The 25,032-nt window shown below is 41.8% G+C and overlaps 2 protein-coding genes and 4 non-coding genes across 6 annotated transcripts in view; 4 read left to right on the top strand and 2 right to left on the bottom strand.

The window, feature by feature from the left end:
• Nucleotides 1-2,472: 2,472 nt before the first annotated feature.
• On the top strand, nt 2,473-3,462 carry OR6S1 (olfactory receptor family 6 subfamily S member 1). The gene has a single exon (XM_060617395.3). The coding sequence runs from the start codon at nt 2,473-2,475 to the stop codon at nt 3,460-3,462; it is 990 nt and encodes a 329-aa protein (XP_060473378.3).
• Nucleotides 3,463-10,167: 6,705 nt separating this feature from the next.
• On the bottom strand, nt 10,168-10,239 carry TRNAP-UGG (transfer RNA proline (anticodon UGG)). The gene has a single exon. It is a non-coding gene; the product is annotated as a tRNA-Pro (tRNA).
• A 1,563-nt stretch (nt 10,240-11,802) lies between these two features.
• Nucleotides 11,803-11,875, top strand: TRNAT-UGU (transfer RNA threonine (anticodon UGU)). The gene has a single exon. It is a non-coding gene; the product is annotated as a tRNA-Thr (tRNA).
• A 670-nt stretch (nt 11,876-12,545) lies between these two features.
• On the top strand, nt 12,546-12,637 carry TRNAY-GUA (transfer RNA tyrosine (anticodon GUA)). Its single transcript is given in 2 exon segments — nt 12,546-12,582; nt 12,602-12,637. It is a non-coding gene; the product is annotated as a tRNA-Tyr (tRNA).
• A 3,668-nt stretch (nt 12,638-16,305) lies between these two features.
• Nucleotides 16,306-16,387, bottom strand: TRNAL-UAG (transfer RNA leucine (anticodon UAG)). Its single transcript has one exon. It is a non-coding gene; the product is annotated as a tRNA-Leu (tRNA).
• Nucleotides 16,388-22,438: 6,051 nt separating this feature from the next.
• The window catches only part of RNASE9 (ribonuclease A family member 9 (inactive)), a 126,091-nt gene continuing 123,497 nt past the window's right edge, over nt 22,439-25,032 (top strand). The window contains exon 1 of the mRNA XM_060619094.3: nt 22,439-22,807. The gene's annotated coding sequence lies outside the window, so the exon portion shown is untranslated. The remainder of the gene's footprint in view (nt 22,808-25,032) is intronic.

Raw genomic sequence — 25,032 nt, 5'->3', positions numbered from 1 at the left:
CATTTTTCAACTATTGGAAATGAAAAGAACTATAGGTAAGTGCAGTAAGTCTTTTCATAGCTAGATGAACGATTTGACCCCTCCATATCCATCCTTTGCCTTCCAACCCCATGTTATTCTAGAGTACCATACCTTGGAGCATTGAGAGATCGTGGTCCTTCACTTGAAGTGTGCCTGTTTAAGCCTAAGACAGTGATCACATTGTAGAAGGCACTCTTTTTACAAGGAGGGAAAGGTGGGCCCTGATGGCTGACCTGTACATGGCCATACAAAGGGACAAGTGTGATGCAGCCACCCCAGGATCAGAAAGCCCATTTGTTTACAAGGCAGAATAGCATTAGAGGAATTATGCCCAAGAGGAAAACACAAGAGAAGCAGCAGATTATCTAACTGCTGCCTGTTTTCCCAAATGCTTTGCCCATCCTTAGGAAATCCAGGCTATGGTTAGCCTCACACTACAGGGTATGAAAAGGACCAGGGTGGAGCTGACCATTGGGTCATAAAAAGGGAAAGAGAATCCTTACAAGGTGATCCCCACCCTCATGGAAACATCAAGGACATTCAGGGGTAGGTAGGAGGGATTCCTTCCACATTTAAGGTTGCGACTCATCTTCCTCTTACTTAAGGTATAGTTAGGCTCAGTTCAGTGGAAATATTTTCACAGAGAGCCAGAAAGAGTCCCCTTTGAGGTGACCGGTTCTATCTCATTGCACTCCATGCATTATGTCCTGTGCTTTGGCCCAGATGTACTATGTTCACATGCTGCCCTTTTCCATTAAAAAACCTCTTTTCTCTCCTATCAAATCCATATTCACTTTTTAGTATTTATTTTAGGCATCACCTTTATCCAAAATACTTCCTATCTCTCTAAAGTCTCAGTTTGGATTTTTTCCCATGTACCCCCTTAGACCCTATTCTTACCTGTGACATTCCACCTGTGACACATATTAACTTTTCCATCATTCTCATTAGGCAGTGAGCTACATGAGAGTAGTGACAACATCTCCTTTATTTCTGAATCACCACATATAGCATCTGATACATAATCAATACAGAGCAAGAGTTGAATGATTTTACTGATAGTAAGGCAATTTCTATAGAAGCTGGAGGGACATGAGGCTCTGAATGGAATCCTTAAGGAGAAAGACCATAGAATTGCTTTATCCTAGAGAAAAGGCACAAATATTTTTCTGCTCAGGTAGGACCCACAGTTGAGACACTGTAAGTAAAGAGGTTCCTGTTTGCTAGGAGCAAGGACTGCTGCGGTGTGCCAGAGAATAGTAGGGCTGAGAATCAAGGCCTTAAGGTCAAGTCTCAGGCCTTGCATGGCTAAAGGGGATCAGTATTCTCCTAATAACTGAGGCGTTTTAAAAACACTTTCAGAATATCATTGATTTGGTCCTTACAACTGTTGGTGGTCTTCAAAACTAGAAGGACTTGAGTCAGATGGCAAGGACTTAATTTCTGATTTCATGAGTGATTTTCAGGAATTCCTATTTCTGTCTCTGACAAGTCATCTAATAGAGCCCAAGTTTGTGAAAGGCCTTTGGATTAGTATCATGGACTGGAAAAGCATACAAAATTCATCCTAATATTACCCAGAATACTTAGCTTAAAGTTGACACTAAATAAATAGATGTGGAAACCTGACTGGATGATTCAATGTAGTTTAGCCCTATTCTCCCTTTTAAATATGCCATAACTTGCTTTAGATAGGCAAGCACTTTATGACAAGATTTCAGTTAGACCCTTGGGTTGCTGTGGAAATTCTTCACAAAAAGGGTAATTTTATGTAATAGATGTACTAATGACCTAGATTCTTATGACTCATTTCATAGCTGAACAGTTCAAGGACAAATGAGGTGGATGCATTGAACGCCTTCCAAGGCAAATGGCAAGTCAAGCCTAGAGTCTGGTGCCCTAACTTACAGGGCTTTCTATACCACAGTGTTTGTCGACTAATATCTAGAAACTTTTGAATCCTTTGCACTCTCATTTAACTTGCTTCTTTTAGCAGTTTACAATTGAGGAGCGCAGAAGTGGTTAAGTAACTTTTCTGAGGCTACTCGGCTAGTAAATGGAGATAATGGAATTCAAAACCAGGCAGTCTGGCTCAAGTCCTGATCCTGGTAGAATGGGAATCATATTCTTCATGAAATAAGTTTTTGATATTTTTGTCCAACTCATATACTCAATGATATCAGTATTATAATAATGGGGCATCACTATTTAAGATCTGAGAAGGAGACTCCTGGCATTTTCATATCTAAGTTTTTGCCACCCTTTCTGGAAAATCTTCTCCAGCTTTAAAAGTAATTAGATGAGGACCTCAGGTTATTCAGATCTTAACGGTGATTGGAGAAAGTGGGGAAATGTGTGCCATATCACGATAAAATAAGTTTCAGGATTGTTCCGGAGATGAAGTGTCCTCGCCACGATCATGTTCATGTTGTTGCACAGGTGAGAAAGATAATGGCTCCTGGGGGGAACCAGAGCATTGGTGTTACAGAGTTCATCCTGGCAGGTTTCCCAAATCTCAACAGCACAAAAGCAGAACTGTTTTCTGCCTTCCTTCTCGTCTATCTGCTGACTCTAACAGGCAACTTGTTGATTGTTGGAGTGGTAAGAGCTGACACTCGCCTGCAGACTCCTATGTACTTCTTTCTGGGTAACTTGTCCTGCCTAGAGATCTTGCTCACTTCTGTCATCATTCCCAAGATGCTGAGCAATTTCCTATCAAGGCAACACACTATTTCCTTTGCTGCATGTATTACCCAGTTCTATTTCTACTTCTTTCTTGGGGCCTCGGAGTTCCTGTTGTTGGCTGCCATGTCTGTGGATCGCTACCTGGCCATCTGCCACCCTCTGCACTACCCCTTGCTCATGAATGGCACTGTGTGCTTTTGGGTGGCCTTGGCCTGCTGGATGGGGGGACTTTTCCCTGTGCTTGGCCCCACAGTGGCTGTGGCCTTACTTCCTTTCTGTGAACAGGACGCCATGGTGCAGCACTTCTTCTGTGACAGTGGTCCACTGCTCCGCCTGGCATGCACCGACACCGAGAAGCTGGAGGAAACAGACTTTGTACTGGCCTTTCTTGTCATTGTATCCTCACTGATGATTACTGCTGTGTCCTATGGTCACATAGTTCTGGCTGTCCTGCGCATCCCCTCTGTTTCAGGCCGACAGAGGGCCTTCTCTACCTGTACCTCCCACTTGATAGTGGTGACCCTCTTCTATGGAAGTGCCATTTTTCTTTATGTGCGACCATCACAGAGTGGCTCTGTGGATACTAACTGGGCAGTGACAGTGGTAACAACATTTGTGACACCACTGATGAATCCATTCATCTATGCCTTACGTAATGAGCGAGTCAAGGAAGCTTTGAAGGATATGTTTAGGAAAGTGGTAGCAGGCTTTTGGGGGGAACTTTTGCTTCCTAAGAGTTTCAGTAGGAAGGAGTGAAGTGAAAGTGAAGGGGGATGTAATAACCAGTCATAAGTCCAAGTCTTCTCCGTTGTCATTCTTTTTCCAGTGGTTATCATGGACATCACCAAATGACCAAATTCTGTAATCCCAAAAGAATTCCAAAGTCATCAAGTCTACCCTTCTTCTCCTTCAGGCAAAATTTCTTGATTCTATCTCATACATACCCCCATATTATTGATGTATCATGATCAATACCATCATTACATCATAAGATCCTCCAGCCGGTGAGATCTTAACCTAAGAGTCCATGGTCACCAGGGAGTCTAAGGATGGACTTCAGAAAATTTATAAGCTGCCTTACTATTTAAATTTTATGTGTTTGACTTCATATGCATTTGTGTGGGAAGAGGATCCACAGTTTTAATCTAATTCTTGGGAGATCTGTGTGACCTTTGCCAAAAGTTAAAAACTGATTAAAATTTTCAGTAGTATCTTTTGGTTATTTATGAAAAACAAGAATTTTAAGAAAAATTTCCTTATAATCTTAAAAATAAATAAAAATAAAATAAATAGATTACCTGTGTATTTTTGTATACACTTTATGGAAAACATTGCATTTACTGTCAGGTGGAAAAGAGGTAAAGCAAACTGAGTAAGGGGCTTATGCACTTCCCCACAGTAATCCCAGTGTCTTTGCAAAAGCAGATCCAAGAGAAAGTTCATGAATATTAGCATTTAATGTGGTTTTCTAATTTGCATTTTATTACAAAGATGATTTAAAGATATCACTCATTTTTTCACTGGATTGTGTTCCTTTCCTTTGTCCACTTTTTATATCCTTATATCTGTTGTGTTCAGTCTTGTTTTGTTTTTAGTAAAATTGGAATTGGGACAAGGACCTTTAATATCAAAGAATTACAAATGTCAACTATTGCTGTACCTGCCAGGAACCAGACTTTGTGGTACGTTTTATGTACTTCACTAGATATTTGAAAGGGAGTGAAGATTCCTATTTGTGGTACCCCTGGAAATCTTGGACAAATATTCACTTATTTCTTCATTCACTTATTTTTTTTCCATTTATTTATTCATTTGCTCCGCAAAGGTCTTTTAGGCATCTGACATATGCTATATATCATATATAGTGATATATGCTCAGAGGAACAAGAAATGGTTCCTCACCTCATGCAGCTTTGATTTTAGAGGGGAAGGCTGAGAGACAAATAATAATGCAAAGGAATGGGGATGATAAAGGGGTTTATAAAACAACATTGGAAATTATATGAAAACTGATCTACCCTCTCTAGTATTTTCTTGTTAAAGAAATGTTCAGAGGCTGTCATTCATTAAATAGGGATTAATTCCATGTTAGAGTGTGTTTGTATACACAGACACCATATATATAGAAACAGCACATCAACCTCAACATTGGCAAGCTGAGCATTAGCATGCAGAGATAGCCATAAAGCTTCAGTGGGCTCTGGAAATAGTAATGCTTTCATCTAGTTCTGTTAATAATACACACAAACACACACTAAATATTTCAATCCCCAAAGATTTCTGAGTGAAAACGAAAGAGATGGAAGGAATGACCAGTGGTTTGAGAGAGAAAAAGAATTCTTCAGGAGTGATCTAGGAGCGCTGCCCAGAGAGCAGATGAACTATTTATTACCTTAAAATCTACCTAATTTCATGAAGCCTAAAAACCTTCAGCCAATCCCAGACACTGACCAAAGAGAGGAATTCGTATCACAGTTTATGATATTTTTGGAAGGAACCACTCCCATATTTTGGCAATAAAGTGTGTTAAACCATCTATTTTCAAAATTATTTTATTGTAGGAAATGACTTTGGACTCAATTCAATAAAAGTTTATCGAATACCATATTCTGGGAAATAAGTTGGTATGGAGAAATACAAATACATGATCTCTGCCATCAAGGAACTCACAGACTATATAGGTATAAATATTATAATATATAATAAAATTATATTAATAAATACAAATAAAATAAAAGTAATATATATATGACTGTGGGTCAAAATATAATAGACCATTGTAAAATTTAAAAGTGGGTCTGACAAAATGACATTTTACTAACAAAGCATAAGAACAAATATTAGGTAATTGAATGTGATTAAGAATGGAAATATCACAATAAAAATTGTACTAGGGAGCAATCTGTGATTTTATTTTTTCAATCTTACTTTACAAGTTCCTGTTCCATAGGAATTTTTTACTCTTAAAAAATTTTTTTTCTAATGTTTAGTTTTGAGCGGGTTGGTTGGGGGCGGGGGGGAGGCGGGAAAGAATGAGAGGCAGGGAGAGAGTGAGACACAGAATCTGAAGTAGGCTCCAGGCTCTGAGCTGTCAGCACAGAGCCCCATGCAGGGCTTGAACTCACAAACTACAAGATCATGGAGATCATGAAGATCATGAAGATCATGACCTGAGCCAAAGTTAGACACTTAACCAACTGAGCCACCAAGTTGCCCCATGAATTTTTTACTCTTCATCTTAATCTCAACAGCACTTCGCACAACTGATCTTGGACTTGTATTGAATATAGTTTTGTTCTTTGGTTTCCCTGGGACTGCACTTGCCTGGTTTTCTGTCCACATTTCCAGCTACTTTGTTTTATTTTGCAGGTGTATCCACTTCAATAAAGCTATTAAACATTAGCTAAGTTGTAAAGTTATTTCTAGAAATCACAAATTAAGAGGACGCTGAAAATAAGAATGTATTTCCAACACCTAGAACAGAGCCTGGTCCATTGAATGTAACCAAGAAAAATTTGCTGAATGAATTAGAGACTCATGAGCAGATGATAGCCACAGCCCTGAGAGAGATGCTGAACTCAAGTATCCAGCAGCTTGAGTGTTAGTACTCATTCCCACACTCAGCCCACTCCAGTGACCATTAGAAACTGAACCTCTCACATGTAGCTAGAGCCCTTAGAGGGTTATTAACAGTAGACTAGAAAAAATTTCCTTTACAGCAATCAACAAATTTTTCTGCCTCTAGGAAAAAGTCATCCTTGAAAATTCTCAACGGAAGCTCTTCCTTGCTACATAAAATTTGTGTCATCTGGGGTTACCAGAGGGCAGGTGGGTGGGGCGATGGGTGAAATAGGTGATGGGGATTAAGGAGTGCACTTGTAATAAGCACTGAGTGATGTACAGAATTGTTGAATCACTATATTGTACACCTGAAACTAATATAACACTGTATGTTAACTACACTAGAGTTAAAACAAAAACTTAATTAAAAAAATAAGGATTATAAAAAAACGTTAAAAATATTTGTGTCATCTGGGACACTGCAAACTAATACATTAATATAACATTATTCCCATTTTCCCAGATGACACAAATATTTTTAATGTTTTTAAAATTTTTAATATTTTAATATTTTTAATGTTCATAGGCAGTATAAATATAAACCTCAAAATGATATGAAGAGACATTTCTCCAAGGAATTTATACAAATAGTCAATAAATACATGAAACTCAGCATTATTAGTCATGAGGGAAATCAAATGAAACCACAATGAGGGACCACTTCCTACCTGCTAAGATGGTTATAATGGAAAAGACATAATAATAAGTAGTGATGAAGATGTGAAAAATTGGAACACTCATAAATTGGGAATGTAAATTCCCACGTTAGAAAACAATATGGCAGCTCCTCAAAAGTTTAAGCATAGTGTTACATATGACTCATCAATTCCACTTCTAGGTATATGCCCAGGAGAAATGAAAATTTTTGTGTCCACACAAAAACTTGGACATGGCATTCATAGCGGCATTATAATGCCAAAAGTGGAAACAACTCAAGTGCCCATCAACTGATGAATGGATACATAAAACGTGGTATATCCATACAACAGAATATTGCTTCACAAAAAGGAATGAAGTATTGATACATGCTACAACATGGATGAATCTTAAAAACTTAATGCTAAGTGAAAGAAGCCAGTCATAAAAGACTATACATTGTATGATTCCACTCACCTAAAGTATCCAGAATAGACAAATCTGTATAGAGAGAAAGTAGATTAGTAGTTGTCCTGGGCTGCAGGAGAGGGATGGGAGGAAATGAGGAGTGACTTTTAATTGGGTATAATGGGGTTTTTTGGGAGTGACAAAAATGCTGTAAAATTGATTACATTAATCTGAAAATATGCAAATATGTAAAAAACCACATTTGTGTATTTTAAGTGGATAAATTATATCAATAATTCTTATGATGAATCTTATGTTTCATCACTTATAGTGATTCTGCTTTGAATCCTGATACATTTTCTCTGGTAATCAGCCCCCATTTTCCCTGTATCCCCATTATTTTTAAAAATGAAGACAGAAACTGGGTCATACCTGAGTTTGTTTTCTTGCCAATCAGAAGAGTACCTGATAATTTGGAACACAGCAAAATCTCATCATATTGTTTTTTGAAAGCACAGATTACATAAGGGTTAAATATGTATCAAATAGTCATGCTCACTGGTGATTTGCTGTGGACCCTTTTGCATGATTCAAGGGGGACAGGTCATGTTCATAATAGTGGAGAGTACTAAAGGCCCACACCAGCTCCCACAAATCAATATTATTTTTTTAAGGCAGTTATATTATAAAACACAAGCAATCAGGACTCTAAGAGTAAACAGATAAACAATGAAAAGCAGACTTAGACCGTTAGGAACTTCAGTTAATATAACCATTATTTGGGTTCTGAAACCCTCACTTCTCTCCCACCTAAGATTATCTTACACCTATTTCTGCTTTTTCAGAACTGGCTTGCCTTCTTTTACCTCCCTCCTCAGGCTGTGAGCTATCATCCCCCTTTAATTGGCTCCTTTCTGCCTTTGTTCCAGTGCTGCTGAGTTCTTCCTGTCTTGATTGTCAGCCCAACCAGTATTCCTGCCTTCTACACAGTAATAGGAGCAGTAATAGTGCCACTTTCATGTGTGCTGGTCTTAAAAGTCCTTACAAGTTCTTGATAACCCACGGAACCTTTAAGGGCAGGGAAAGACAAGGACTCACTAAATAATCACGAACTACCCCTAAGACCTTTGAGCCAAACATGTGAAAGGACTAGGTCTTCCCCCTCACAGCCAAGCTCCTATAAAGAATTCTTTACCTACATGGCCACACTTTCCCCCTCATTCTTCAACCCACTCAGCTCTGTCATCTTCCCTATACTTTCTGTTTTAAATGCTGATAAAGGCTGTCAACAGCCCCTGAGTAACCAAATCAGCTGTCAGAGCAAGTGACTGTCAGGAGGCTTCCTTCTCTAGTTCTTCTACTCACTGGATTCCATTCTCAACTTTTAAACACTGATGATCACCAGGGCTGGTTCTTAAATTCTTTCTCTGCGAATGCTCTTCCCTGCACATTTTTAGCTAAAGCAACATTAACCGTCACCGTGTGTATGTGTGTGCGTGTTTAATTGAAGTATAGTTGAAACCCAATATTACGTTAGTTTCAGGTGTACAACACAGTGATTCAATAACTCTATACATTTTATTGTGCTCACCACCAACGTAGCTACCACCTGTCACCATATATACAATTACGGTGTTTTTAATTCCTAAAATTCCTTCCTTTAGTTTGAATCTTTCTCTGGAACCCCATGCCTTTATATCCAGATTCCTACTGTGCATCTCCCCAGTAGCAAATACATCAAACACAACAAAGCCCAGGCTAGGTGTATCACATTTCTGACGGGACAACCAACTGGAAGTCAGGGCATCCTGGAAAATTCTACTCTTTATTTTCCTGTCATCCAATAACCAATCACAAAACTCTTTATTCTTGCCTGGCCACATAACCTAACAACTCCGGAAAGGACAAATATGATGGAGTCAGTCAGAAACTCGAAGATTCCCAGTGTACAAGCAGTTTGGGAAGATAAGTAGGTTTGAAGGCCTATCATTCCAACAGTTCACAGGTTTGGGCCACTTCTACAAGCCGGAATCAACCATACTCTAAGGTTTCAGGTAGACACCTCACACTACAGCCGGCTGGCTTTCCAGGTAAGCAATCAAAGAATACCAACGGGGCTCGTGGATTCTTGCTAGAAATGGCAAGACTACTATCACTAGGTTATATTGAGTCTTGGAAAAAATTCAGTTATGCTCTCTTTGAATAGAACGGATGTCTGAGCCTTTGGAGCCCAAGGGTCCCCAGGCCGCAACTTTGCATTTTTGGGAAGATTTCCAGGGCACTTGTGACTGTGCGGCAGACGGTGTCCGCAACCAAGAGCGCAGCCGCGCTCCTAACCGCGCGGCTGCTCCCAGGCGGGTGCTAGATTCCGCACCGCCCAGGGATCACTGCAGGGGACCAGTGTGGCCCCAGGAAGAGGGTTCTGGCCTGGTATTGTGATCCCAGCACACCTCCAGGTACCACTCTCTTCCGTGTGAAATGCTCTAGTGAGAATTGCACGAGTTTTTTCCCGCGAAATGTGCCTCGCTAAACACTGCCGGAGCAAGCTACTCCCGACAAAAGAGCCCGTCAGAGCCAGACTGGGGCACCCCTATCTCACGAAGCCCTTGGCTCACCAGAGCATCTTCATTGTCCTTGCATCGGTCCACAGAAGTGTCCAACTTGCTCGCAAGCTGATCTCGAAACAGGTCCAGGTTGGAACGGACCTCAGCCTAGGTGGACTTAAGCTTGGGTTGTATTAGCTGTATTTGGCTCTAAAAGGACGGGGAAGAAAAGGGAAAAAACCCAAAAAGAACAGGGCTCGTCCGGGATTTGAACCCGGGACCTCTCGCACCCAAAGCGAGAATCATACCACTAGACCAACGAGCCAGCCCTGAAGGTGGGCTTTCCTCTCTTGGAATGATCATTTATCCTCGTTTGTTGCATCACACTACTGGACCGTTTTTGACGCTTCTCGTAAACCCACTGATTTCTTCCAGACCCCAAGAATATCAATGAGCGCATTCGAAGGAATCTGAGCCACAGCGTCCCAGAGATAGGAATGTTCATTATGGAGCTCAGGCTGAGCCGCGAGTCTGTCCGCGGACCCTCCTGAGGTGGGGTCTGGTTGCTTACAGGGTTAGGACCAGAACCATCGCAGGCGCACCGGGGTGTAAGGACACAGTAAAAATACGAACCACCCAGTTCACAAAGAGGCAAAGGTTACCTCCGGAACCAAGAGAGGAGCTCGACACTATGCCCCACCCTTGGAGTCAAATCCCAAAACTACTGCTTTAGTCCACTGAGCTTGCTTTTGCTTGTTCCTTTCAGCTTTATTTAATAAACGTTGTGCTTTAGGTCTAGATTTAAGGCACCCTTCAAAGGTGGGCATAAGGTGACCTTGGGAAAGAGTTGTCCTTTCCATACCCTCTTTTTGAGAAGGCTGGACCCTCCTGCTTCTCTATCACCCAGAAGATGGTGGGTGGAAAGGGAAGGGAGGGCGTTGTCCTTGCTCTGCAGTGCTTTCTGCAAAGGGAACGATGTTCTTGGGCTCTAGCTTGTCCGCCCTGGTCACACTGTCTACCCTGTGCTGAGCACATTTCTGGCACACTGGGTAAATAGCTACTGAATCTCCTGAACCAGGCCCCAGACTCCTGGGCGGGCTGAGACCAGAGGAGAGAAAAGGAAAAAAGGAGCGTTCCCTTTACAATCCTTTCATGAGCCTCCACTTTGTATTTGTTCTGGACTTCAGGAGAGCCTGGAGGCCCAGAGAGAAGCTGCCTCGGGGGAGTCCACGTTGTTAGCGAAGAGCGTTAAAGGACCGAGGAGAGGGTTACCCTCTTTTAGCCAGCGTCTGCTTCAGGAAACCTGGAGGAGTCTCAGGTCCAGATCGACTATGGCGGGGTCTGATTCCGATGAAAGGCTTGGGGGGGGGGGGGGGGCGAGGGATGTCTGGATGCCTTGGCGCCTTCACTGTGGCGGTCCCCAAATTCTGAGGGTCCGAAGGGTATGAACTGTGCTTAGAGAAAACCATCTCCATTAAAAAAAAAAAAAAAAAAAAAAAAAAAAAAAAAGTTTTATGAGTCCAAGCAGATGGGAGACATGAGGTCGCGGACATATCTTGCATCCTCTTCTGTAAGGAGCTCTCACCCTACCCCACTTTACCCCAGGGCTCACTCGAAGCCCAGGTGTTGGCGGAGCTCAGTGACTGTTAGGACTGAGGCTGAGGAGCCTGTGCTATGGGCTCTACCGGTGGTCTTCTAGAGACCTACATTCGAGTTTAGGCCTAGTCAGGAACATGTTTCTTAGTCATTCTCTTGTTTGAAGATGCTTCCTTCAAAACGAATTTGTTTTCATTTAGATTTATCTATTAAATTTTGTTTAGATGTAAAAGCCAGTTTGGCTGCAGTTTTTAAAACAAGGGATACAACGGTAAAAATGGAGCTGTAGGGCGGCTCCATAGCTCAGGGGTTAGAGCACTGGTCTTGTAAACCAGGGGTCGCGAGTTCAAATCTCGCTGGAGCCTTAGGCGGGTGCTTGTTTTCCCACAACGTCATTCTCCGTTTTTGTCTACTTCTTGACCCAGTCTTGATGGGGGAAGGGGGGGGGGGGAAGCACTGTGTAATCTTTTTGGTAAAATCAGATCCTGGAGATCTGGGGCGGAGGGTTATAGAATCGGAGCTCCTGGGATCCCAAGGAAAAGACAATGTGTGTGTGTACCTTTCGGTAAATAGGAGAGGAACCAGATTCCTCAAGTTTCTGCTAGAAGACTGGATGGGTTGGCGGAGTCCACACCTCCGTATTTGAGGAAGAGAGCAAATCAGCTCGGGCCCATTGATAGCAGTGACCCCCGGCGGCGTGGAGTCCGGCACACCTCCCAAGTGCGTCAGCCAGGCGCCCAGTTTCTCCTGCGCTCCTGGAGAACTGGTTCGTGGGTTAATCGGCCAGCTTAGGCCAAAAACTAGGTAGATAAACCCCAATCGGGCTTCTGCTCTGCTTCCATACTCACTTTCTCCGATTCAGAGTCTGCTTCCTACGCCCCAGGCTACTCCTGGGATTCGATTTATTATAGATTCGACTCTCGGGGGACTTGACGAGCTTCAAGCTTAGTCTGAACCTCAAATACAAAGAAGCCAGACTTCTCACTAGCTGGTACTATATCCACAAAAATCTGCAGTAACGCGCAGGAGTCGCGCCCTTCGATAGCTCAGTTGGTAGAGCGGAGGACTGTAGAGGAACAGCGTCTGCTGCTATCCTTAGGTCGCTGGTTCGACTCCGGCTCGAAGGAGGTGCTTGCTGTTTTGATGTAATCCCGTACTCAAACTTCCTGAAACTTTTGCCCTCCGGTTTCTTTTGATTCTATTTTCAGGCAACAAGAGAAGAGCTTTCCACCTGCCAAGAAACCTAATTTCACTTATCTTTATGATCATGGAATAGATGTGGTTCACTCAGGAAATGTGAACTAATGGCTTTCATATTAGATTTGAATCTGTTACCTTCTAATCTTTAGAACCAGTTTACATTGATTAAATATTGGGGTAACTGCGCTCCACCTCACCAGATACCTATATTTTTTCATAAGCGCAAATAATGCATACTAGGCAAATCAGGGCTTAAGGAGAAATATATTAGAAAGTCTGCCTTTGGAAAAGGTAAATACACAATAAAGAGTGAGCAATGCAAAAGACTAAATATGCACATGGAGATGTTCTTTCATTAATAAGAAAGAAATACTAATTTAAACAAGAGGATATTGTTTCATCACCAAATCAGAAAATGTTGACTAATATATAATACTGACCAAGATGCAGTAAGGACTTTCTTGTAGAATGGTACTACTTTCTGGAGGACATTGGGTGTTATAAATCAGGAACCTTGGGGTGTCTTGGGGTGACTTCAAGCCCCATGTTGGATGTAGAGATTACTTAAAAAATTTTTTTTAATCTTTAAAAAAAGTAAATCAGGAACCTTAGAAAGACAATGTTTGATCAAGTATTCTATTCTACTCTTAGAAATTTATCATTCATACATGAAAAAAGGATATATGGCAAAATAGTTATTTGTGGGTGATTTGTATCTTTATATTTTTATGTATTTTTTCAAAATATATCACGTGTATACATTACATTAATAAAAAACAGTGTTTTAATCTTACAAAATGAAGTTTAAACATACTCTGTGTCACTGTGGAAGACATTTTAGCATTTTCTTATAAAACTAGACATACTGTTATCATACAATCCAGGAATCATGTTCCTAGGTAACTACTATCCCCAATGGTAGAAAGCTATGTCCACACAGAAACTTGCCCATTTATGTTTATAGCAGCTTTATGCCAAAACTTGGAAGTAATAAAGATGTCCTCTGACAGGTGATCAGGTAAATAAACTATGGTACATTGATACAAATGGAATATTCAGCACTAAGAAGAAATGGGACATTAAGCCATGAAATGATATGGAGAAACTTTAAATGCACATTCACTAAGTGAGAGAAGCCAATCTGAAAAGGCTTCATACTGCATGATTCCAAGTATATGACATTCTGGAAAATGCAAAATTATGGAGACAGTAAAAGTGGCTGCCAATGGTTGAAAGAAGGGAGGGGTGCGTTGGCAGAACACAATTTTTAGGGCAGTGAAACTATTGTGTATGATACTACAGTGTACTGGTGGATATATGTCATTACACATTTGTCAAAACTCATGGAGTGCATAATACAAAGAGCAAATCCTAGTGTAAACTTATGTGGAAATGTTGGGGTTCAGAGCCTATGGCCAAGAGACAATTCTTGAGATGTCTTCAGTGCAAAAAGGTGGTTTTATTAAAGCACAGGGACAGGACCCATGGACAGAAAGAGCTGCACTGGGGTTGTGATGGGTGACTGATTATATACCTTCAGATTGGGAGAGTTTAGGGATAGCCTAAATCTCTAAGGTGTTTTGGAAACAAGGTTTTCAGGATCCTGAGGGGGCTGCCTGTTGTTGGGAAAAGATCATTTATTACTGTTTAGTAAAAACTCAGTCATGATACCCTTCAGATGTATATCAGGAGGCCATAAGCTTGGAGTATGATTGCCAACATATATCTTGGGGGGGGGGGGTGGGTAAGATACAAAGGAAGCTTCCAAAGGGATTTTTATATGTTAAAGTAGACATACAGAATCCTGAGGGGTTGGGAAAATGTTAAGCTAAGACTGCCTTTTGCCCTTAGCAAAGTGTCATCATTGAGGCAGCTGAGCCTCAGAGGAAGGTCACTCTGCCTGTTTCAAGGCTTTGTCAGTGGGCTGTAGGCAGTAAAGGAATTTAATTTTTCATTTGCCTTTGTTTCCCACATCATAAACTATGGACTTTAGTTGATAATGATGTGTAATTGTTAGTTCATTCACTGTAACAAATCTCACTAGTGCAGAATGTTGATGGTAAGGAGGCTGTGGGGTGGACAGAGAGGAGAGAAGGTACATAGAAACTCTGTATTTTCTTACTCAATTTTGCTATAAACCTAAAACTGCTAGTCATAGTTCAGACTGCTATAACAAAAGTACCATAGACTGGGTGGCTTAAACCAAAAATGTATCGCTCACAGTTCTGGAGACTGGGAAGTCCCAGATCCAGGGGCCAACACATGGTGTCTGACAAATCCCTGCTTTTTGGCTTGTGGACAACTGCCTTGCCTCTGTAGCCTTGCATGGGTAAGAGAGAAATCTCTCAATTTCTGAGAAAAATATGGCCTCTTTTGTGAAAACCTCAGGTGGCAAAGATATTTCTTGGTGAGAGGTGGGTGAAAAGGAAGTGAACATCAAAAAGGAGTCATCAAAGTGACATGAAGGTGGCCTAGGAAACATGGAAGAGGATTTGAATGGGGAGACAGAAAGTAATAAAAAAAAAAAAAAAAAAAAAGAAGACACAATAAAAATGTAGCATGAAAAGCCCCAAGACCTTGATTCTTGCAGAGTCCTAGTTCCCTCCTCCATTTATTTCATTCATTCTTCATGACAGTGCTGGGAAATTGCAGGGGATTTCCTTCTTGAGGGGAGCAGCCTGCCCAAATCCAGGAATACTACTGTTAGGAAATAGGGACTGTCATGGCTGAAAAGTGCAGTGGGACAGCCCTTCTGAGAAGACACCACTAAGTAGTCCCTGAGCGTATCTTCTCTTTCCCACACTGAATCAGGTGCTGCACAGTTCTTGCAGTTGAGTGGTTTAGTCTCCAAATCTAAGTAGTCTCCAAGATAAGTAGATTCATTTGGAAGGACAGGGGAGTGGCTAAGTCAACACCATTCACAGCACACACTCCCTGGGCCGGATGCAAGGAGTCAGCCAAGAATCAGCTTGGAAGTGTTTTGGAATCAGAAACCCACCTGCAAATGAAATTCAGAATAACTGTTTACCTATCCAACCCCACCCCCATGAAGCAATCAAGCCTGAGTGAAAGCTTGAAGCCTGGTAAGTATTGGTTTTCTCATTCATTCATCATACTCAATTACAAAAGTAATGTGATTAAAATCCAAATCGGATCTGTGCAGGTTATTTTCGGAGTATAGACCTGCAGCTCTTAAACCAGTGTCAGCAGCAGGCTGATTGGGGCAACCACACAATTTCTGGGAAGTGTTCCTGACCCGATGATGCCTAAACTGGGTCAAAAGAATGAATCAGCGCGAATGTGGATTTTACAAGAGTGAGACCAAAAGAGTTGCCGAGGGAACACAAAAGCAGTGACAAGGAGTAAGTCAGGTGCAAATACAACCTGGAAGGGAATGTCAGAGGAGCTCCAAGTGGGAGATTATCGTGTAGTAAACCGAGGTGGTTTGATTGCAAACATAGAAATCAGTGTCCGGTGGATGGAGTACGGAAGAACGGAGAAGAGGAATTCCTATGAGTTATGTGAGTTATTGTTACGTAACCCTTCTTTCAGGGCGGAAGAACTCGGCGTTTGTAGCTAGATTAAAACACACCGATGGCAGTGGTGGGATTCGAACCCACGCCTCCGAAGAGACTGGAGCCTAAATCCAGCGCCTTAGACCGCTCGGCCACACTACCGCATGGCATGAAAGGCTTTTTTTTAACCTTTAAGTTATGTACCTATCCAGCATATGAGCTCAAAATTTGGAGTTTTCTTCGCGGTTAGTGGACTTCCCCGCAGGGTTTTCATTCAACCCTACGGATCTGAACAAGAGAGGAGTCATCGTGTTCTCACACGCCTGTGAAGTGAAACATAAAGTAGTCAACGATCATTACAGTGAATGTCCTTAGAAGATTTTTACCTTTTCTGTAACCTAGGCAATAAGACGCAGGGAAAAAAAAAAAAAAAAAAAAAATCCCGCCGGCGGCTTATTGCCGTGATTAGAAGATTGAATAAAGGCCTACTTGTCGTTGCGTCGTTGGTCTGTGGCTGTGAGCCTGAGTGCAAATGGAGTCTGAGTTCAGCTCCAGAAGGAAGCGCCCTTTCATTCACAGATCTCGCCAGACTAACACAGAATTCCAGGGAACTCCTTGGTCGCCTCCTCCTGCAGATTCAGTCAGAATGGAGAGATTGGGTCGAGTTGCGGCCTTCTGGGTCAGTAACTACCGCACTGCTGTAGTATCGGAACTATTTCCCTTACGTAGGGACCAAAATGACCCCCCACCCCCACCTCACCAAGGGAGGTTGTGTTCCAGGAGCGTCCCCAGCCCAGGAAGGGGTGGGTTCGGGGCTTCCCTTGGGTGCAAGCGCCCCTAGCTCGTTCAATTTCTTTTAAAAGGAGCAGAGAGAAATCTAGATAAAAGTTTCATGAGTGATACCTGCGGTCTGCTGACCCAAAGTGGGATCTTGTACCTGTACATGAACTCTACCCGGCTCAAGGCCCTGGATTCTGCCTTAGCTCTATTCTTTACGGTTTCTGATTGGCCATTTCTGGGTCTTCAGAACCAGAAATTCTCCCAGGAATCTGTTTCCGAACTTCAAGGGCCCCTCCCCACCCACCTCCTCTTGCCTTTCCTTGCCTGAGGGTTTTCCGAGACTTGGTGGCCTGAGGGTCGGGGACTGGGGGTGCGCCGAGAGAAGCAAAATTGTTCTTCACTGGATCTTCACGGGGCGAGTGTCCCGCTAGCTCCCGCTCTCGCTGCCACGGGTGGGGGACGATGAACAGAAAAGTTCTAGAAAAGTTGCTTGGAAATAGGGTGTCGAGAGCATTTGATGGATGTAGACCCAGGCGGGGAAATGGGGGTAGAAGGCTGGGGTCCGCGAAGGAAGAGTCCTGGACGGTCCAAGGTCAGAGGCGGGGTCTTCTTAGACGCCTCATCAGCAGCCAGGCCCGGCTGTCTGGTGGGTCATCTCCCCTCCACCCCGCCACCTCCACCCTACCCCAACCGGGTCCCTCCTTGCACACAAGAAATTAAGTGCCTCCTGGTTGCTTCTTTTGCTTCCTGCTTTCCTCTCTCTAGTTCGAGTTCATGGGCAATCTGAGCTCCCTGAGCAGAACTGGGTGTCCCCCAGTAGGCTCCAACCAAGTTCTCTTTCTCTCCAGAAGCTCCCAGAGTTAAGAGTGAGGTGCAGTGGTCAGCTTGGAGGTGGTCAGCATGGGAGGCCAGTGATCTACCGGTCTAGAGGACTGGTCAAGGGTGTGGCTTCTGCTCCCTACTCGCTAGAGGCAGAGGGATTCCAATACCCCTCCCTGGCCCTTTTGGCTGAAGTGTAGGACTTCTAAGAAATTTCACTTTGTGTTTCAGAATCCTCAGAAAAAAGCGAGTGTGAACTGATTGCCTTCAGCAGTGCACAAAAGTCTTTGCCACTTTGGAAAGAATGCTGTGGGAAGATTGTTATTAATCTTAAATTGTGGAGAACATAGAAGTCATGTATAGCCACCTCTGAGTGTAAGATAAGGAAGCATCAGTTTGAAAGAAAGAAAAGACCTTGGGGCTTTTCATTACTTGAAAAAAGTGGGGAGGGAGAGAACAAATATTTAAAATATAGTTTAAGGGGCACCTGGCTGGTTCAATGGGTGGAGAATGCGACCATTGATCTCAGTGACTTTAAGTCCCACGTTGGGCATGAAGCCTACTTAAAATAAAAATATTTAAATGTTAAAATAAAAATTTTAAATATTAATAAATTATTGCTAAAATATTTTTGAAATATTAAAAATATTTAAACTATTATGCCTCCTACTGAGCCAGATAAGAAACTTGGAGTCTATGGGTAGCTCTTGGGAAGGTCTTTTTTTTTTTTCTTTTGGTGATTTGGATGCTTTTTATTTCTTTGTGTTGCCTCATTGCTGCGCCTAAGACTTCCAATACTATGTTGAATTAACCGTGGCGGGAGTGGACATTCCTGTAGTGTTCCTGACCTTAGGAGGAAAGCTCTCAGTTTTTCCCCATTGAGGATGATATTAACATTGGGTCTTTCATATATGGCTTTTATGATCTCGAGGTATGATCCTTCTATCCCTACTTTCTTGAAGGTTTTTATCAAGAAAGGATGCTGTATTTTGTCAAATGCTTTCTCTGCATCTATTGAGAGGATCATGTGATTCTTTTCCTTTATTTTATTGATGTAATGAATCACATTGTTTCGTGGATATGGAACCAGCCCTACATCCCAGGTATAAATCCCACTTGTTCATGAGTGAATAATTATTTTAATGTATTGTTGGATCCAGTTGGCTAATATCTTGTTGAGGATCTTTGCATCCATGTTCATCAGGGAAATTGGTCTATAGTTCTCCTTTTCAGTGGGGTCTTTGTCTAGTTTTGGAATCAAGGTAATGCTTCGTAGAAAGAGTTTGGAAGTTTTCCTTCCATTTCTATTTTTTGGAACAGCTTCAAGAGAATAGGTGTTAACTCTTCTTTCAATGTTTGGTAGAATTCCCCTGGAAAGCCATCTGGCCCTGGACTCTTGTTTTTTGGGGAGATTTTGGATTACTAATTCGATTTCTTTGCTGGTTATGAGTCTGTTCAAATTTTCCATTTCTTCCTGTTTCAGTTTTGGTAGTTTTAGGAATTTGTTCATTTCTTCCAGATTGCCCATTTTATTGGCATGTAAATGCTCATAATATTCTCTTATTACTGTTTGTATTTCTGCTGTGTTTGTTGTGATCTCTCCTCTTTCATTCTTGATTTTATTTGGGTCCTTTCTTTTTTCTTTTTTATCAAACTGGCCAGTGGTTTATCAATTTTGTTGATTCTTTCAAAGAACCAGCTTCTGGTTTCATTGATCTGTTCTACTGTTTTTATTTTGTTTTGTTTTGTTTTGGTTTAGATAGCATTAATTTCTGCTCTAATCTTTATTATTTCCTGTCTTCTGCTGGTTTGGGGTTTTATTTGCTGTTCTTTTTCCGGCTCTTTAAGGTGCAGGGTTAGGTTATGCATCTGACCTTCCTTCTTTAGGAAGGCCTGGATTGCTATATGCTTTATTCATATGACCACCTTTGGTGCATCCCAGAGGTTTGGGGCTGTGGTGTGATCATTTTCATTGACTTCTATGTAATTTTTAATTTCCTCTTTAACTTCTTGGTTAGCCCATTCATTCTTTAGTAGGATGGTCTTTAGTCTCCAAGTATTTGTTACCTTTCCAAATTTTTTCTTGTGGTTCATTTCAAGTTTCATAATGTTGTGGTCTGAAAATATGCACGTATGATCTTTTGTACTTGTTGAGGGCTGATTTGTGTTCCAGTGTGTGATGTGATCTGTTCTGGAGAACATTCCATGTGCACTGGAGAAGAATGTATATTCCACTGCTTTAGGATGAAATGTTCTGAATATATCTGTTAAGTCCATCTGGTCCAATGTGTCATTCAAAGCCACTGTTTCCTTGTTGATTTTCTGTTTAGATGATCTATCTATTGTTGTCAGTGGGGTGTTGAAGTCCCCTACTATTATGGTATTATTATCAATGAGTTTCTTTATGTTTGTGATTAATTGATTTATATATTTGGGTGCTTTCACATTTGGAGCATAAATTTTTACAGTGATAATGCTCTTCTTCATCTCTTGTTACAGTCTTTATTTTAAAGTCTAGATTGTCTGATATAAGGATGGCTACTCCAGCTTTCTTTTGTTGACCATCAATCTGAAGGTGTCTTTAGGTCTAAAGTGGGTCTCTTGTAAACAGCATATAAATGGATCTTCTTTTCTTATCCATTCTGTTACCCTATGTCTTCTGATTCAAGCATTCAGTCCATTGATGTTTAGAGTGAGTACTGAAAGTTATGAATTTATTGCCATTATGTTTCTCATAGAGTTGGAGTTTCTCATGGTTTTCTCTGGTCTTTTCTAGTCTGGTGATTTTGGTCTTTTGTTTTTTTTTCTGTCTTTTCTCCCCTCACAGAGTCCCCCTTAAAATTTCTTGCAGGGCTGGTTTAGTGGTCACAAACTCCTTTAATTTTTGTATGTCTGGGAAACTTTTTATCTCTCCTTCTATTTTGAATGACAGCCTTGCTGGATAAAGAATTATTGGCTGCATATTTTTCTGATTCAGCACATTGAATATATCCTGCCACTCCTTTCTGGCCTGCCAAGTTTCTGTGGATAGGTCTGCTGAAACTTATCTGTCTTCCCTTGTATGTTAGGGACTTTTTTTTCCCTTCCTGCTTTCATGATTCTCTCCTTGCCTGAGTATTTTGTGAATTTGACTATGATATGCCTTGTTGATGGTTGGTTTTTGTTGAATCTAATGGGAGTCCTCTGTGCTTCCTGGATTTTGATGTCTGTGTCTTTCCCCAGGTTAGGAAAGTTTTCCACTATGATTTGCTCACATAACCCTTTTATCCCTTTTTTTCCCTCTTCATCTTCTGGGACTTCTATGATTCTGACGTTCCTTTTTAATGAGTTGCTGATTTCTCTGATTCTTAAATTGGGCTCTTTTGCCTTAGTCTACCTCTTTTTTTTTCTGCTTCATTATTCTCCATAAATTTGTCCTCTATATCACTGATTCTCTATTCTGCCTCATCTATCCTTGCCACTGCAGCATCCATTAGAGATTGCAGCTCAGTTATAACATTTTTTATTTCATCCCAACTAGCTTTTACTTCTTTTATCTCCACACAAAGGGATTCTAAACTATTTTCAACCCCAGCTAGTATTATTATTATCATGATTCTGAATTCTGGTTAAGACATCTTGCTTGTATCTGTGTTGATTAAGTCCCTGGCAGTTGTTTCTTCCTGCTTTTTCTTTTGAGGTGAATTTCTTTGTTTCATCATTTTGAAGAAGAAAAGGAATTAATAAGGTAAAAAAATTAAAATTAAAAAATTAAAAACAACACACACACACACACACACACACACAAATCAAATAAATGATGCTAGATCCTAGGTGTGTTTTGGTCTAGGTGTTGAAAGGAGGTTGATAGATTAGAGAAAAAAGGGAAAAAGAAAAAAAAAAGGAAAACGTTTGAAACTGTGAAAAAAAATGATTACAATGAAATAGAATAAAATGAAACGATGGAAGTAAAATAGAATTTGAAAAATTTACAAAAAAGTAAAAAATATACTAGAAAAAAATTTTAAATATTTTAATAAAAATTGAAAATAAAAATAAATTTTTTCTCTTTCTATATTCAAGGAAAAGAATAGAAACGAAAAAGAAAAAAAAAGAAAATTGAATACATGGACCAGTGAACAGACTGAAATACAATTGAAATTACATTGTTTACTCCTAGAAGTTAAACTATGAAGCACTTTAGAGTCTGTAAACTAAGCAGGCGGAGAGACTTGTGGTGTTCCTGAAGAGCGAGGTTGGCCCAGTGGGTGGGGTTAGTGTAACGGCTCAGTTCTCCACTAGATGGCGCTGCTTAGCTTACTGGGGCGGATTGTTGCGGTGCTTGTAGGTGCGTATGCGCGTGCGCAGGAGCGGTCAAAATGGCGTCACCCAACTGCCCCGTCTCTAGTATCTGAACTCCGTTCTCCCCGACCAGCAATCGCACACCTGTCCTTTGTCTCTGGCTTTTGTCCACTCCCCGCGTTTACACTGTCCGTGACCAAGCCATCAGGTTGCCAGGCGGCACCTCCCTCGTGAGTTTTATCCCAGATGCGGCTGTGTTTCCTGGCCCCTCACTTCTGAGAGACTGCGGTTTTGACCCTTTCTGCCCCTCTGTAGGAGGGTGTCAACAAGCAATGGCCAGTGCCGGCTGCACCCAGGAACATTTATGGGACTGTGCTGCTGCTGATGCCCAGAGACTGAGGCTGGGTGCCAGCCCGCCCCAGAAAAAGTTCACACAGTTGTGTAGCAGCAGTGTTTCAGGAATTGTGGAAAATCACAACATGCATCTGGCACCAGGCTTCACCCTTGAGGAACTTGTTCCAGCACCAGCGAATGCTGTTGTTCTTTGCGGTCAGCTGAGACCTCTGGAATCGCAGAGGTGGCCACACGGACTCTACCAAATGTCCTCCCAGCAGGGGAACCACTTCTCCCCGTGTGGCCCGAGAACTTCCCGGACCCCACTCTGCTCCTGGGAATTCGTCCTTCCCACCAGAGCACCACCAGGTATTGAGCTGAGGAGTTTCAGACTCTGCACTCCCCCTGTTTACAGTCTTAATGAAATTTAAACCCTCTCCTTTCTCCTTTCTCCCTTTTTTGTTCAGTTTCTGTGGCTGTTTCCACTCTTCCACTTTCTCTCCAGCTGCTTTTTGGGGGGGGGTGCTTTTCCCGTTCTCTCCCCGCGCCCCCCCCCCCCCCCCCCCGCAGTCTCTGTTCTTGCTCTGCAAGCATAAACAGCTCCCCGCCCTCTGCAGCTTCTCTCTCCCCCAGTTTACCTCGCTGTGCTGCGTACCTGTTGAGTTCTGTGGTAAATGTTGTGCAGATTGTTGTGTTAATCCTCAAATCTGTTTTCTAGGTGTGCAGGATGGTTTAGTGTTGATCTGGCTGTATTTCATGAATGTGAGACACAAAAAAAACTTCCATTCTGTTCCACCATCTTGGCGCCTCCCTTGGGAAGGTCTTTTGATGAGCTCTTACAGATGGGATTATACAGGCACACTTGTGTATGTGTATGTTAGGGCTAATTTGGTAAACACACACATTTAAATAAACCAGAGTTTATGTAACTATGTTTTAACTTAAAACACCACCACCACCAACATGTCATAAGGTGCAAGTGTTCTGGGCCCTTCTTGATCAGGCAATAAAAAGAACCAGTCAACAGGAAAGAACCTGGTTTACAGTAGAGCTCCCCTTGATCCTGGCATGTTGCATTTTCAGCATCCAAACAGACAGACTTGAAATCAGTTTCCTATCAGGAGAGAAAGTATTACCCTCTCTCATACCTGGCTGAAATTCCTTTACTGACCAGTGTGCATGGCTTCCCCTATTGAATCACTGGATAGTGCTTGAGTACTCCTTGCTTACTTTGAACTCGCTGGATCCTTCAGTGGAGGGAGGATCCTTGGTCTACTTCCCTCAAGAAGTGGTTGCTATGTTGGATTGCACAGTAAAAGAAAGAAATGCCCAGAGACTCACAAGCCAGGTATCTCAGATTTCCTTTGTCACACATTTAATTGTCCAGTATCTGAAGCAAATACATAACGGCCCCTTTGGAAAGAAGCCTGATACAGATAAATGTGATGGATTTATCTGACACATGGTTATTCCTTCCCTCTTCAACACAGAATGCTAGTATTCTAAGCTCTAGCATTCTGCAATAATGCCGGAGAGCGTACCCCTGAATTTCCTGCTATCTTTACCTTGTTAATAGTCCAGATGATGAAAATTTATTTACAAGCAGTAAATTCAAGACCTTGATACTCAAACTGTGGTCCAGGCACCAGCAGGATCAGCATGTCCTGGTAAGTTATTAGAAATGCAGGGTCTTAGGTCTATTGAATTGGAATCTTAATAAGCTCCCCAAAGGTTAGAGAATTTTGACAGGTACTCTCTGTTCCAATCTATGTATCAAATGCCCCCATGGTCAATTTAGGGCATTTGAAAATTCCCACCAGAATCCTTTTAGATCAGCAGGAGATTCGCGTTACATTGCAATGTAAGATTCTGTCTCTAGCTCCAGTACAGAGCCAGCCAAGTAGTGGCCTGTACTGTAAAAATAGTGCTCAAAATTAAATACTAGCGAATGATATGTTCCTTTGGATGAATGTAATAGATAGTCTTTTGAGTATTTATTGAGCCCCTACTTAAATATTTAGTTCCTTTATGGTCTCACATGTTAATTACATTGTTCATCATAGTTCTTTTTTTTTTTTTTTTTGAGACAGAGAGAGACAGAGCATGAGCAGGGGAGGGGCAGAGAGAGGGGAAGACACAGAATCTGAAACAGGCTCCAGGCTCTGAGCTGTCAGCACAGAGCCCGACGTGGGGCTCGAACTCACAGACCGCGAGATCATGACCTGAGCCGAAGTCGGACACTTAACCAACCGAGCCACCCAGGCTCCCCAAACCTCTTCTTTTTAACTTGTATTTTTCCCTTACAATGTTCATCAGCTCAGGAAACCATTCTACTATCTTTAAGTCAGACTTCTAGGAACTCAGACCACTATCTCTAGTAACAAGCCAGGGAGCCAAGCAAGAATTCTGTAATAATCAGCCCCAAATGGCCAAGACTTGATTAGCAACTGACAGCTTTCCTAATATTTGTCCCTGCTTCCAATTTAGGACCAACCAGAGAAAGCCAAATATGCACCCCTAACCAATCACATAGGATGCTTTGCTTCTAGGTAGACTGTCTATAGCTTCCCCATGCCAATGGCCTCCAATCAAGG

The sequence above is a fragment of the Panthera onca genome, chromosome B3, assembly GCF_046562875.1.
Source record: "Panthera onca isolate mPanOnc1 chromosome B3, mPanOnc1 haplotype 2, whole genome shotgun sequence".
NCBI lineage: Eukaryota > Metazoa > Chordata > Mammalia > Carnivora > Felidae > Panthera > Panthera onca.
This window is presented reverse-complemented; position numbering and strand designations above follow the sequence as displayed.